A 15835-nucleotide genomic window follows, 5' to 3' on the forward strand; every position below is an offset into this window, starting at 1 on the left:
CCTTATCTGGGAAGCTAATAGGCTGTGGGAGATGCAGCAAGCCTGCCAAAACAAGTGAAACTCACAAGAACATTGTAACTATAGTGACCACTACCTTGTTTACCTCTGGCTATAAAATAAAGGCTCAGCTTGCCTCTGGATCTTCACCCTGTGGCCTCAGCCAGGCACAGGAGGTCCACCTAGAGACCCAGCTTATTCTTTGTCTGTCACTTCTTCATCCATTCGCCACCCTCACTCAGGCTTTCGAACCCTTGTCTGAACTGGCTCCGCACACGCACACGCGCACACACACACACACACACACACACACACACTTCCCTCTGAGATCCATCAGTCCCAGCCATGCTTCCATGCCTCTGGGCCTATTTTGTTCCTTGGTTTACAACTCAAACTCAACAAAAGGAAGACAAACAATCCAATCCAAAAGTGTCTACCTAAGTAGACATTTCTCCAAAGAGTACATATGGACAGCATATAAAAAAGTGCTCAAAGGCACTAATCATCAGAGAAATACAAATTAAAATGACAATGAGGTATCACCTCACACCTGCCAAATTGGCTACCACCAATAAATCAACAAACAACAAGTGTTGGCAAGGATATAGAGAAAAGGGAACCTAGTACACTGATGGTGGAAATGCAAACTGGTAAGCCACTATGGAAAAGAATATGCAATTTCCTAAAAAAATTAAATATGTGATCCAATGATCCCACTTACAGGAATATATCCTAAGAATCCCAAAACACCAACCAGAAAGAATATAGGCACCCCTATATTCACAAGAATGCTATTTACAATAGCTAAGATTTGAAAACAGCCAAACTGTCCAAAGTAGATGAGAAGATTAAAAAAAGCTGTGATACATTTACAGAATGGAATACTATGCAGCTGTACAAAAGAAGGATCTCTTAGCCTTTGAGACACCATGGAGGGACATGGAGAGTATTATGCTAAGTAAAATAAGCCAGTCAGAGAAAGACAAGTATCACATGATTTCACTTATAGGTGTAATCTAATGAACAAAATAAATCCACAAACAAAATAGGCCCACAGGCATGGAAGCATGGCACAGATTGACAGATCATCTTTCAATTTTATAAGATACTTTATAAGTATCCTGAATAGATATGAAAAATATGTTTAATAAATATACTCAAAACTCAAAACACTTAACAAGTTCAGAAAATTCTCAAGTCATTTTCTCCAGTATAAAAAGCCCTACATACAAAAACACTGTGTTTGCATAGAAATTTTAGAATTATTTTAATTACCTTACTTTATCCTCACAGGCACTAGATAAGAAAAAAGTTTTCAACTCCATAGATTGACCTCTACAATCTATAACTGAATTACACATGCTCCTACTTCCTCCAACCTGTAGTCTATATATTTCTGCTCATTTATGGAAATTTGCAATGGATAGCCTATTTATCAAAATAAACACAAAATGTGAATTTATCCCCAACTCAAAAAATTACACAAAGAGTCCCATAATTAAAAAGTAAATATTTATAAAAATATAAGATTTCATAAAGTTTTATATTCTTAAATGTCAATTTTCTTTCATACTTTAGCACAAAATTTTACCATATAACATGAAATAATTTAAATCAAAATTTAAAATGATTGTTTACACATGTGAACTATATAAACTAATCAACTGATTGTACCGACTATCTCTTAAAGCAAGGAATGTTAATTTTTAATCCTAAAACAGTAATTTACCTTTCCATTTGCCGTTTTCATTAGTGCAAACTCTCGTCCTGCACCAAGAATTGCTGACTCCTCATCAAATCCTGTACCTGATAATACAACAAGACTAATAAATTCTATTATTTTAATAGAAATATTTTCACGCACAATTTGCACTATTTTGAGTAATTAAAAAGTCAATTCAGTTAATATAAACAAAAACAAGTACGACAAAATGTCATATGCCTGAATTTTTGAAAATTATTAACAATAGGTACATTACTCCAAGGGAAGATATGGTCACCATAAACTTCTTAATTTGCTCCAAACTAGTGTCAGATTAATTTTTTAAATATAAAAAAGTTTTTTAAAGCAATGCCAGCAATATCCCTTGAATTACTGAACGAATAACACATTTTTAGTACGCAGACATTATAGAATGCATTTAACTTTATTCTATTTGATCCTCACAATTATACTGTCTAGTTTATAAATAAATAAATATAAAGCTTGATGAGGTTTGTCCAGACCTTTGAGCATGAATAATGCCATGCAAATATCTGAATTAAGGTACTTCAAATTCTCCATTCCATGGTTTTTACTACAGAAAATTTTTATAAATTTGAGCACATGTGTGTGCATTTTCAAATTATAAAACTAATAGTAAATAATTATATATGGCACATTTTATGATTTTGTCCAATTATACAAGTTACTAATTAATTAGCTCATAGCATTGTTAAATTTAAAAACTATAATTTCAACCAACATTTTTCTACAAAATTCAATTAGTATGAAAGTAAATCACTATATGTTAAAAAGTGGCACTATTAACCCTGCAGCAGGTTTAACCCAAAAGTGAAACCCCACGGAAACTAGTAGTACTAATCACTACTACAACACTGCAGGAATAATTACACTAAGTCTGAGAAATACACTGAAGTTGTCTCTATATCTGTATCAAAATAAAAGATTATTAATCAATTTGTTAGGTCAATTACCATTTCCACAATTTATAGGATCATTCTATGGCTATCCTGAAAATATTTTCAAACCAAAATTAAATGTTTCAAAAAGATAACTATGTATATCACTGTAGTAAAATTTTACAAAAGAAGTGTTCAAATTTTAAACAATTGAATATAGATGGAGCATATAAACTAATGATGTCCATAAGCATTGTCCATCTAAGTCTTATCAAATGTAAACTTATTTTCTTTTGATCTATTGAAAATGAAAAATTATTAATCACTTCCTTAAAATGGCATTCATATATCATACTGTTTAAAGGCCATATTTCCTGGATACTTATACGTATTAATTCATAACTGTGCTTTAAAGTAACAGCAAAATAGCTGCTAAAATATAAGCTACACTGCTGAAAACAGTGCTAGTCTTCAAAAGAATAAAGAACTTAAAAATTAAAATATGGAATAAAGGCTTATTTGACCATCCTACTTATAATATGCAAGTCCTTTTCCAGATCAAATAGCGAGATACCACAGGCGTGTAAGCATTTTCTGGCCAGTTTAAGTTGTAATTCTTGTTGTAGAACAGGTTCAGTGCTGGTGGCAAATATTCTGACAACAAAGCCATCCTAAAACAATAAAACATCCACAGTATTATGTTGCATAAATTGATCTTTTAAGGCTCTATATTCCATTTAACACAAATCAAGTAATATATAAGAAAGGGATTCCATTTACATCAGCTACTCATGATTCAGAGTACTTACATCTCTTGAAGCAGCTATCTGATTAATATATTCTCCATCAGTGAATAAAATATTTTGACCTTCAGTGTGGCAATCTGTGCAGAAGGAAGAAAAAGTAATTATTTTACACTATAAACCAACACCTCACAAAATGACTTTACTCCTCTGATGAAGTCAGAATGAGACTTTTCCACGCAATAAGGATAAACTTAAACTCAAAGGGAGACTGTGCTTTTTAATAAAGAATTACAAATTAGCAGGAACTAAATAATTCAACTAATAATACTTATTACATTTTGTGCTTACATTTATAAATCTTCCATAATCAAGAAACTCAGAGCCCACCTACTTTCAAAATGAATTAGTATTAAAGTCTGATCATAAACATGCACCACAATAAACAAACTACAGTCATAGGTTATAATCATTTCAATACAATCACATGCGAATGTAAGCAACACTCTTCCTCGGACATACATAACAGGTATTAGTGTCACAGAAAAATACAGACGGACCTAAAACTTCTGTACTTGAGTCTATGGTGCCCAACTACAGATATCCCTTGCTTTATAAAACAGAACTGGGTTTACAGTTTCTACTTAGACGTTTCATGCTTAATCCCAGCATTTTTAACAGTTAGCATGTTATACAATTTTTAAATGTTCATCCTTCATAGAACAGACAAATTTATGCTTATGTAGTTCTTTTTGTCTGAAAGTGCTCATAAATGTTGGCTGGAATACCATATTCTGTCGTATGTCCGTATGTGGAACAGTATACTATATACTTTGATCAAAATAAAGCTCAAGCACGATTATAACAAGGGATACCAGTATTACAGAAGGACCACTGGGGCATGTGTTAGGAACTGCTACTAAATAACATGAATCTACAAGCAAAATCAACATCTAAGCATAAACTGTATCCTTTTGGAAAAATAAATGTTCAGCAAGCAAGTAAAAAAGCACACACGCTTCCCAAAATAACTGCAGAGAACTAGGATGAATCACTCCATTAATTTACAATACCAAGAAAATAATATTTAATTTCTATTTGCACCTGAATCAACAAAACATAAAATTCTGTTTTTGGAATGCAGTAATGGAACCCACCCAAATAAGATGGATTACTCTGTATCTTTGCCCAGGAGCTTCATACTAGCATACTTCTTTATTATAAATATGCAAAACACAGGCAGACCCTTACCAAATAGAGAATTCAGTGATCACAAACTGGAAATAGAAACTGGGAGACAAGGCCCACTGGTAGCCCAAGAGACTTGGTAATCAAAGAGAGGAGAAATCGAAAGAAAGAGTTCCTAGTCCACTGTACAGAATACAAAGAGGCGCAAGAAAGATGCTTCTCAAGCTCTAAGCAGTAAGATTTTAAACTAAAAAGCAAAGAAGAAAAACTCATTATAATTCAGATAATTGCAGGGGTGAGGACTGAAGCGGCGCAAGAAGAGTAGCAAAAACCCTCATGATCTGAGGCAACCTGTCACCAGACATGGAGAGTAAATGACATAAGGATACAATACAAAAAATATGCCAACACATAAAGGCTAAAATGACAATTAATAGGGGAAAAATTACGTTTTGAGTTCATCAATACTAGGTTTAAAACAACTAATTTATGAACTAGACTATAAGACAAGGTGGATCATGAAGCTCAAAGAATTACCAGATTTATATCAATTTTAAACATGGTATTCAATTCTGTCTATATCCAGACAATTCACTTCTGCTTGTAGTTGATTATAAAGCTATAGGGTAGACCTGCCTTTGGCTAGAAAGAGAGAGGAAAAAAAAAGTGCTGTTGAAGAAATTGCAGTCCAGGTCAAAGAAATGGAAAGATGGAAAAAGGCTTCTTCAGGCTTGAGGGCAAGTCTTCCTGCTGTGTGGTTTCAAAAAGGTTTTCTCTTTATCCTTTCTTTATCCATCATGTAATGTTATAAGACAGCATCTTCAGGAAATATCAAGCAACATCTGCCAGTTGTAAGGCACACAACATGGGACTATCCTCCCAAAGTTTGTTTCATTCTTCACCGTGAATACGATACATATTTATGAAACATAGAAAGCCACACTTGTATTGGTAAAAAGTCGCATTTCATATATTAAATAATGTAAGCTGAAGACAGTAGTAAGTTATTTTTTATCATGGTGTAATAAATACAACAGTTGAAGATAGACCATTTAAAAATGGTCTTCTCAGTCAATCTCTATTAAATGAGGGTTTCTCAGAAGTAAATTGTTTATATTAGTATCCATCTGTTGGACGAAGGTTAAGAATTTCTTTCAGTATATTATCCTAAAATAACTTGCACAAAGACAGAGCAATAGGGACACTCATTATGGTGTAATTTATATTGCAAAAAATTGGAAGAAACTTCCATTTCAATATGTTAATGAATGGAATATATTTTGTAACATTAAAATTATATTGTGGGAGACTATTTAATTGCCTGGAAATTTATTCATAATGATTAGTGAACAGGATAGGTTAAAAAGCAGTATGGAGCATAAAATCACTTTTTTACAAGTATGTACACATACATAGGAAAAAGATAGGAAGGGCATTCACCAATATGTTATAATATTTATATATGGGAAGTGGAGTTACAATGAATTTTGTTCTTTTTGTTTAGATAATACTATATACATTTAATACAAGGTGGGACAAAAGCAGGTTTACAGTTGTTTGTATGGAAAATACAATTAATAGATAATAATACAAGAACAAACTGTGTTTTGTGTATTTACAATTATAAATCTACTTTCCCCCACCCTGTATAATCCCTTTTATATGGGGACACACGTTATTACTTTAAAATATGTAATATTACTATTATTACTGTTATTCGAACCAGAGACATGGTCCAAACTTGTGATATTAAAAAAAATTCTGCACAGATATCTAAAAACAGATGACTATTTACAAATTATTTTAATAAGTCAGCTGTTTTCCAAAGTAGCTTTTTTGTGAAACACACATAAAATGTGGCATTTTCTTTAACAGAGTGTCATTTATACTAATTTGGATATGTGTATATATAGCAATGCTCAAAGAAATGTTTGATGAAGTTATAAAAATATATTAAAAAATTAATAAGCAGGCTTGGAGCAACTATCCTTCCCAATGTGATCTTCAGAAGTAGTTCTCTATCATTTTCAGATGGCAAAGTGCACAAGAGGTAATATTGCTGCTTACCATGAAATTATTGATAAATATATTAAGTATTCAATATTTTAATATAAAGTCTTTCAGAATCTACTAAAGGTATAAGCAAATTCAAAGACTTTCCAATTGAGAATATATTATACATTTGCCCAATATTCCACAAAATTTAAGATCTACTCCCTCAGAATTTAGACAGCTCAGTGATTTGAGTGATAAATATGAGTAAAACCTCACAATTAAACCAAAGGAATCTTATCAGAGTATTATTAAAAGTATAAATGATGGAATTTTTTAAAATTCCTGACCTGCCCTGAAATCTTTGTCTGTGAAAACCTTTTAAAAATAGAAAACCCAAAGTGCATTGTTAAAGTAAAAATAAACAGGAGGTTCTTTATTCCAGCTATATGAGAGCCAGAGCTGTGGTTTTATCAAGAACAACAAACATCACCCCACTAATTCAGCAGCTGAAATAGCCGTGGTGGGGGGTTCAGGCTGCACATGGGCAATAATTTAAAATAAAATAAGAAAACACTTTTACTATATCCTTGATGTTTGTTTTCCTTAGATGTATTAACTTTATATAGACTATAAAATATTCTGCATGTCAAGATTTTTTTAACCTATTTGTAAACAGGCACTTTTCCTTGCTACTCATTCTTTATATGTCTAAATGGCTTAACATGCACATCTCTTAAAATCAAATATGAAGAAAAAAATGAGGTGTTCACTAACATACCTGGTAACATGACAGTACCATCTTGTTCCAGTGTTTCAGGGCTTATTCTTATGGCTGTCATGCTGTGGTTATTCACATCTCTATACAATAAATAACCCTGATAACAACAAAAAATTTTGCTATATTATGTGTTAAAATTTATTTTCATTACCAACTTAGCAGTAAAAGTAGTCGTACAGTTGTGTATTATGGTTTTTGAGATATAATAATACATCACTACTGATGTATAAAATAGGGTAAAGATTAAAAATATAAGAACATGGGTAAACTTTAATAAGGAGAAATTGTATATCACTGGGTATCAATTAACCTGTTATATTCTCAGATACATTTATTAGACCCTAGAGGCCAAGTGCACGACTTGTGTATGGGGGTAGGGGGAACCATGGGAGGTTGGCCAGCTGGGGAAGGGACCATGGGAAGTTGGCTGGCCAGGGGGAGAGGCTGCGGGAGGCCGGCCAGGGGGATGGACCACAGGAGGTTGGCCAGCCAGGGGGGAGGGACCACGGGAGGTTGGCTGGCCAGGGGGAGGGACCGCGGGAGGTTGGCTGGCTGTGGGGAGGGACCACGGGAGATTAGCTGTGAGAGCGCACTGACCACCAGGGGGGCAGTTCCTGCATTGAGCGTCTGCCCCCTGATGGTCACTGCGCATCATAGCGACCATCTGTTCCAGTCGTTCAGTCATAACAGTTGCTTAGGCTTTTATATATATAGGTTCTGCACTGGACAGCACATTTTGTTCAAAATTATTATATCACTTGCTAAGTAAATAAGAGAAATGACCACTGTTAGTTTAACAAATATTTTAAGGAAAAATAACAGAAATATTTAAGTTAATATTTAAAAATAAATAAAGTAGTAGTTTTAGATAGTGATATGCCCCTGAACATATTTTTGTAATGATTATTTTCCATGGCATTATTTCTTAGATAAAATATAGTAATGGCAAATAAAAATTTGATGAGACATTTTAAACCAGGTTAAGTTTTAAGAGACAATTACTGAGAAACTGACATTTTAAATTTTAATTTCAAAATGCCCCCCAATAGTTTGTATAGTAGGATTATTTTTCATTTAACAATAGTAATTTCTTTAATTTTCAAAATGCTTTTGAATATCTTTTACTATTTGATACTAACAACAAACAATGAGCTGGGCAAGGGGCATCTTGGGACTTTGGCTTCACCTCTCAAGTAGGGATACTATAGAAATCAATACTTCTGACCCCTCTGTGCATCGTTTATTTGCTTCTCTCCAGAGGAGGAAGAGTGATGTATCTGATCGTGGACACCCATTTGGCCCTGTTAGTCAGGTGATAAGACAGCAGCATTAAGAAAGCAACATAGGCCCAGCTCTTTTTTCTCTTTGGCTTTGCATGATCCTCTGTGTAGGTAGCTACCTACTGGAAAGACCATACACTGTTCCCTGTAAGGTACTGGTTTAGATGAAGAATAAACGAGTTTATAGGAAGTTCTAACTTGGCCTCAGGTCACAGCTATATTCCTATTGCAGATTTGGTAATGATAAAGGCAGTCTTTGATTTTTATCTAGAGGCTCACTTAAAAGAAAAGTCCAACAAAAGACATTTTATCCCCATTTCACAGCTAAATCACAGACAATCAAATAATTTAACTGAGTTGACCAAAGTCACATAGCTAGTAAGAAGCAGGGCAAAAACTAAAAGTAGGCATTTAATGAATTGTAAGCCAAGTTCTTTACACTATACCATGCCACTGTTATAGACATATTATTAAAAATATACCATGTCCATTTAAATAAAAGCAATATTATTTCTTGATTAAACAAGTACAAACCACATTTTTAAAAAATAAGAAAGAAAAGTTTTGTCGATATTCTCCTACCTGAGCATACCCTAACCAAGACTTTTTTTCTTTTCTGTTTCTGATGCGAGATGTAGAATTATATATATGGCCCTGCAAAATAACAAAAGTTAGTCTACCAATAGTTTCATCATTAATAACCAATAAAAAATAGAAGAATGATATTTAACACATTTGTTTCCACTGTAATTTTTCAAAGAAATACTATTATATCAAAATTAGATGGTACTCTGAAAATGAAGCTAGAAACAAACAGAATACAAGTCAGTGTGGATATAACTTGTTATGATTAAGAACTATAAGAAATCACATTACCCTAACTGTTCCACTGTATCCAGAGCCTATTTTGTATAATCCATCCTTGCATAACAGATAAAGAAAAAATCCATCATTCTGAAGTAGACACTGATCATCTTCATCAACAGATATTTCTTTTAAAGGCCACCTGTGCATTAAAGCTGCTTTCTTAATGCCATTGCTAAACCAGTCCTGAATTTGAATTTTTCCCACCAACACTGCCTGCACACTTCTCTGTAGTGAATTTAGTATCGTTGGCACCTATACAAAAGAGAAGGGAAAAAAAACATAAAAAGACATTGTTAAATGTGGAAAACATAAAACAGACAAAATAAAGACACTTTAATCATGTATAATCATTTATAAGAAAATAAATTGTGCCAAAACCGGTTTGGCTCAGTGGATAGAGCGCCGGCCTGCGGACTGAGGGGTCCCGGGTTCGATTCCGGTCAAGGGCATGTACCTGGGCTGCGGGCACATCCCCGGTGGGGGATGTGCAGGAGGCGGCTGATCGATGTTTCTCTCTCATCGATGTTTCTGACTCTCTATCTCTCTCCCTTCCTCTCTGTAAAAAATCAATAAAATATATTAAAAAAAAAAAAAAAAAGAAAGAAAATAAATTGTTACAATTGCATCAAAAGAATAAAATACCTAGGAATAAATTTAATCAATGATGTTAAAGACCTGTAATCTGAAAACTATTAGACACTAATAAAAGAAATTAAAGACAACACAACAAATGGAAAAATATACTGTTTATAGATTAGAATTAATATTGTTAAAATGCCAATACTATCCAAGTAATCTACAGATTCAATGAAATCCCTATCAAAATACTAATGACATTTTTCACAGAAATAGAATAGTCCTAAAATGTATATAGAGTCACAAAAGACCCTGAATAGCTAAAGCAATCTTGAGAAATAAAAACAAAGCTAAAGATATCACATGTCCTGATTTCAAACTATACTGCAAAGCTACAGTAACCAAAACAGTATGATGCTGGCACAAAAACAGACACACGGATTAATGGAACAGAATAGAGAGCCCAGAAATAAACCCATGTTTACATGGTCAATAAATCTATGACAAAGGAAGCAAGAGACAATGGGGAAAAGTAAGTTTCTTCAATAAGTGTTGTTGGCAAAACTGAACAGACACATACAAAAACATGAAACAGGACCACTTCCTTACACCATATATAAAAATAAATTCAAAATGGATTAAAGACTAAGATATGCAATGTGAAACCAAAAAATTATTCTATAAAAGCATAAGCAACAAACTCTTTGACATCATTCTTAGCAATATTTTTTTTGGATTTGTCTCCTATGGCAAGGGGAACAAAAGCAAAAAAATAAACAAATGGGACTATATGGAACTAAAAAGCTTTGCATAGTGAAGAAAACCATCAACAAAATGAAAAGGCAACCTAGTAAATGAGAAAAGATATTTGCAAATGCTATATCAGATATCCAAAATATATAAAGAACCCATACAATTAAACAGAAAAAAAATCTGATAAAAAAATGAGCAGAGAACCTAAATAGATATTTTTCCAAAGAAGATATACAAATGACCAACAAATACATGAAAAGATGCTCAACATCACTAATCATCAGGGAAATTAAAACCACAATGAGATATCACCTCACACCTTTGGGAATGACTGTCATCATAAAAACAATTAACAATAGTGTTGGCAAGGATATGGCAAAAAGGAAACCATTGTGCACTGTTAGTGAGAATGTAAATTGGTACAGCCACTATGGAAAACAGTATAGAGGTGTTCCTCAAATATTTAAAAAAAGAACTAGCATACAATCCAGCAATCACACTTCTTGGTATTTATCCAAAGGAACTGAAGACACTAATTTGAAATGATATATGCACCCTAATATTCACTGCAGCATTTTTTTACAATAGCCAAGATATGGAAGCAACCTCAGTGCTCATCAATAGATGAATGGATAGAAAAGATGTAGTATATATAAACAATGGAATATTACTTAGCCATAAAAATGAATGAAATCTTGTCACTTGCAATGAACCTAGAGTTTCATTCATACAACGTATGAAAGTTTCCATTTTTACTTTTTGTTTCAGATAATTTCTATTGATGTCTACTATGAAAGATGATGCCCCTTCCCTTCCTAATCCTCAAAATTGAGCTACTTAACCAGTTAAGTACCACACATCCAAAATAGAAACCATCCCCACATGCCAAGATATTCTGAATTTAATTTTAAAAATCAATTTGCAATGAATATTATAAAAATAAATATATTACTCACAGTCGGGTGTTCTTGAATATTTTCAGCTGAAAATTCTCACGAAAAATGATTTAAAGTTAGTCGAGGCTGCCACTTAGGAAAAAGATTTTTTTTTTTTTTAATAAACGCATGTGGCGTGTGGGGAAGGTCCGCTGCTTGCGTCAATAGACGCTTATGGTGTACAATGGGTTAATAATTTCTGGTTAAATCAGTATACAGAGGTCACTTTATTATGAATGTGTAATCATATTCAAGAACTAAGTCAAATTATAAAACATATATTTCTCACCTTACATAATTTTTCTTTGTTTTGTCCAGTCAACAACTGACCCATTTTTGCATATGCTAAGTTATCTCTATAACTATCTTTAAGTGTTACCCATACTCCTCTCAATAAAGTAAAACATCATTTCCATTTTTCCCCTGCTTTAGTAGAGACTAAGGACAGTAGCAAACATACAAGTAAAAATTGTTGCATACCTAGCATGTTTGAATGCATCATTATCTTTCCCCAAACATGACCCATGACAGAGCTAGGGATGGTGAACATCATTTCCCCACCTCCCTCTCTTTAAAGGCACTGTTCTGCTATTTTCTATGTCAGTGTTGCTTCTGAGAAGTGCAAGGCCATTCTGCTTGATCTTTTTGGTACATAACCTGCCTTTTTGCTTTCTGAAAGCTTTATCATCTCTTTATTGCCACTCTTCTGATTTTGTAAAGGTATGTCTAGTGTGAGCCTTTTTCATTCATTGTATTAGGCACTCAGTGCATTTTTTTTTTTTTGTCAATATGAAATGTTTATATTTGTGGTGAAGAAGTTTTCTTTGTAAATTTTCTGAGGTAATTTCTTCCTCTCTGCTGGATACCTAGATATTGGATTTCCTAGTTGGATCCTCTAATTTTATTTTATGTTTCACATCTCTTCCCCTCTCTCCCACTCTCCAATTCTCTCTCCTCTCCTCCCCCCTCTACCCACCCCTTTTCGCTGTCTCTCCTCCCCACCTCCCTTCTCTTTCTCTTATTTTCTGAGGACCTCTTCAACCTGATCTTCTATATTACAACTATACTAAATGCTTTTCAATCTTCAACATCCCCCTCTTACTCTTACCTCCATGCCATAGCACAGTATACCAAGAATATTCTCTCCATACCCCAAACACTAACACCTCTTGCCTCTGGAGTGTCTCATTTTTAACTCATCATTTAAATCTCACCTCATATCCTGGTAAAAAAAAAAAACAAAAACAAAACACACACACACACACACACATCACATGGATGCCTAATAAGCTCATGTGTTTATGTTCACTATACTTTTAAAATTTGGTATATGATATCAGAATGTTTGTTATTTTATTAAAATTTAAGAAGTATATATTTTCAGTATATATTTATATTAAAATTTTTGCCAAACTCTTAAAGCACAGCAGCAGAACATATTTTGAAGAACACTGCATAGAGGAACTTCAAAATAATTCAGGATAACCCTAGCTGGTTTGGCTCAGTGGATAGAGTGTTGACCTACAAACTGAAGGGTCAAGGGTTCAGATTCTGATCAAGGGCACGTACCTCGTTTGTAGGTTTGATCTCTGGCCCTGGCCAGGGTGGCTGTATGGGAGGCAACCGATGATGTGTCTCTCTCACATCAATGTTTCTCTCTCTGTCTCTCCCTGTCCCTTCCACTCTCTCTAAAAATTAATGGAAAAATATCCTCGGGTGAGGATTAACAACAACAAAAATGAAGGATCATAAAGAAGGAAAAGAGGATTTCAGGCAGGACAGAAAGAGGAAAAAGAGTAAGTATAGGAAATTAAAGTAAGGGCACAACTCATGTTTGATAAGGAGAGTTCCATATCACTGAGTAAGTCCCAGAAATGATCCATTATACTCCTTTTGCTATCTTTGGCCTGCTTACAACAGGATGGAGGTAGCCTTTCCATGTGTTCTGGAGCTTATCCAAGGGGCCAGAGAAAAGTAGTAACTTCTTACTCAATTTCCAAAACCATCCAAAATAATTAAATCAACTTTACATATTAGGATGATATTTCCCACCACTAACAATGACAGAAAGTTTATTCCATAAATACTAAAAGCTTAAAATGTATTTATGCAAGTTAAAGTAGCTCAGAAACAAATCATGAAAAACTACAATCAACCGATCAAAAATATAGTAGAATAATACCATATCTTTCTCTTTAAACAGAGAAAAGATGTTTGGAAACTATGAAGAAATTCCATATTTGAAAATTTAGGGCAAGAGAGGTGGGAGAGGTTGGAGAGCATGATGCTGCAGAGAAAGATAAGGCTGTGGTGCTGACACAAAACTAAGCTCAAGATTTGCATTTTTGCCAAATTTCATTTATTACCTTTAATGCTACAGAGTTAAACACACATGTAGCTTAGCTTGAATACGATACATTACTTATATATCAACTTTGGACAGATCAAACTATTACACAGACTGAGAAAAATCAGGAACTCCTACTGATAGAAATCAAGATGAATTCAGCATCTTATCATTTTCAAAGCAGCTATAAATATGAAATACCTGAATAGTTTGGCAAGCATGGCTGCCATTGTTGGTGAGGATAGCAGAGATGGCCTGAAGTGTCCTTCCTGTTTCTCCCCAAGAAGCCACCAGACTAAAGAGGCAAGCACAGGAAAGTGCTGTCAGAGACTGTCCTGTGCTGTCATTCATGCCAGTACTTCGAACAGTGATTTCCAAAAGGAGCTGGAAGAGAGACTCTGTAGACAAAATAGAATTCAATTATATTCACTCAACAGACGGAACATTATATACATATATTTATTTATTTTTACCTTTGCCTCATTACAAAAAAAAAATATTTAAGGCAGCTTGAATACTTATTTTGCATTAGTTCCTTCTAGTTATCCTTTTTTTCAAAGAAGTTAGAAGATTTATATACAGAGGACCTTAGAAAACATTAGTTCAGTTCCTCATTTTTATCAATAAAGACATGAAATGTATCCAAGGTAATTTATAAGAAACTTTCCTTGAGGCATTCACATATGCCAGAAACATCCTATTAAGTAATAGACTATTTATTGCACTGATTTTACCTTTAAGGGAAAACTATGAGCTTTTTAAAATGTTAAGTGCCCAGAAAATTATGTATTTATTTGCAAAACAACAGAATACATAAAATATGTGCTGTAATTTACTTTATTATAAAACTAGAGGCCCAGTGCATGAATTTGTGCACAGAATACGCCTTCCTTCCCCAGGCTGCCAGCACCAGTTTCCCTCCAGCATCCAGGACCCAGGCCTTCACTCTGGCCGCACCCCGCCCCTTGGGGTGGGGAGGCTGATTGGGGGCAGGGCCAACCATGAGATGGGGCTATGGGTAGTTGGCCAGCCAGCCCTGCCCCTGATCGGGGGCCAATTGGGGGCAGAGCTCACTTGGGGGAGGGCCGCAGGCCAATCAGGGTGATGAGAGCCCAATGGGGTGGGGCTGGCCAGGGGGAGGGGCCACAGGTAGTTGGCCAGCTAGCCCTGCCCCTGATTTGGGTATGGGGGCTGATCTGGGGTGGGGCTGGGCAGGGATATGAGCTGCAGGAGGTTGGCCAGCTGGCCCCACCCCCTATGGGGGTGGGGGGCCGGGTGATCAGAGGCAGGGCAGACTTGGGGGAGGGGCGTTGTAATTTTGATGTGATTGTGAGAGGCAGCTAGTACAGGTGTTTACCTATGCCACCATGTTAAGTTTATTCCTAGGTATCTTAATTTTTTTTGGTGTAATGGTAAATGGGATGGTGTTTTTTAAATCTCTCATTCTGAAAGTTCACTATTAGTGTATAAAAATGCTATAGGTTTCTGGGCATTAATTTTGTATCCTGCTACATTGCTGATTTATTTAGTAAGTCTAATAATTTTTCAACCAGCCGGCCTGCCCAGATCGGGGCCCAATCAGGGCTTGGCCAGCTGGGGGGAGGGGCCGTGGGCAATTAGCTGGTGGCCCCCGCCCCTGATTGGGGTGGGGAGGCTGATTGGGGGCAGGGCCAACCATGAGATGGGGCTATGGGTAGTTGGCCAGCCAGCCCTGCCCCTGCGCGGGGGCCAGCTGGGGGCAGAGCTCACTTGGG

At 35.1% G+C, this 15835-nt stretch overlaps 1 protein-coding gene across 1 annotated transcript in view; it reads right to left on the reverse strand.

The window, feature by feature from the left end:
* Positions 1-15835, reverse strand: part of MYCBP2 (MYC binding protein 2, E3 ubiquitin protein ligase) — a 253516-nt gene that overhangs the window by 216518 nt on the left and 21163 nt on the right. Inside the window, 7 exon segments of the mRNA XM_015558101.1 lie at positions 1727-1803; positions 3152-3290; positions 3429-3502; positions 7324-7420; positions 9186-9257; positions 9480-9722; positions 14283-14479. Of these exon segments, the coding sequence (XP_015413587.1) occupies positions 1727-1803; positions 3152-3290; positions 3429-3502; positions 7324-7420; positions 9186-9257; positions 9480-9722; positions 14283-14479 (899 nt within the window).

Source organism: Myotis davidii, unplaced genomic scaffold (genome assembly GCF_000327345.1).
Source record: "Myotis davidii unplaced genomic scaffold, ASM32734v1 scaffold268, whole genome shotgun sequence".
NCBI lineage: Eukaryota > Metazoa > Chordata > Mammalia > Chiroptera > Vespertilionidae > Myotis > Myotis davidii.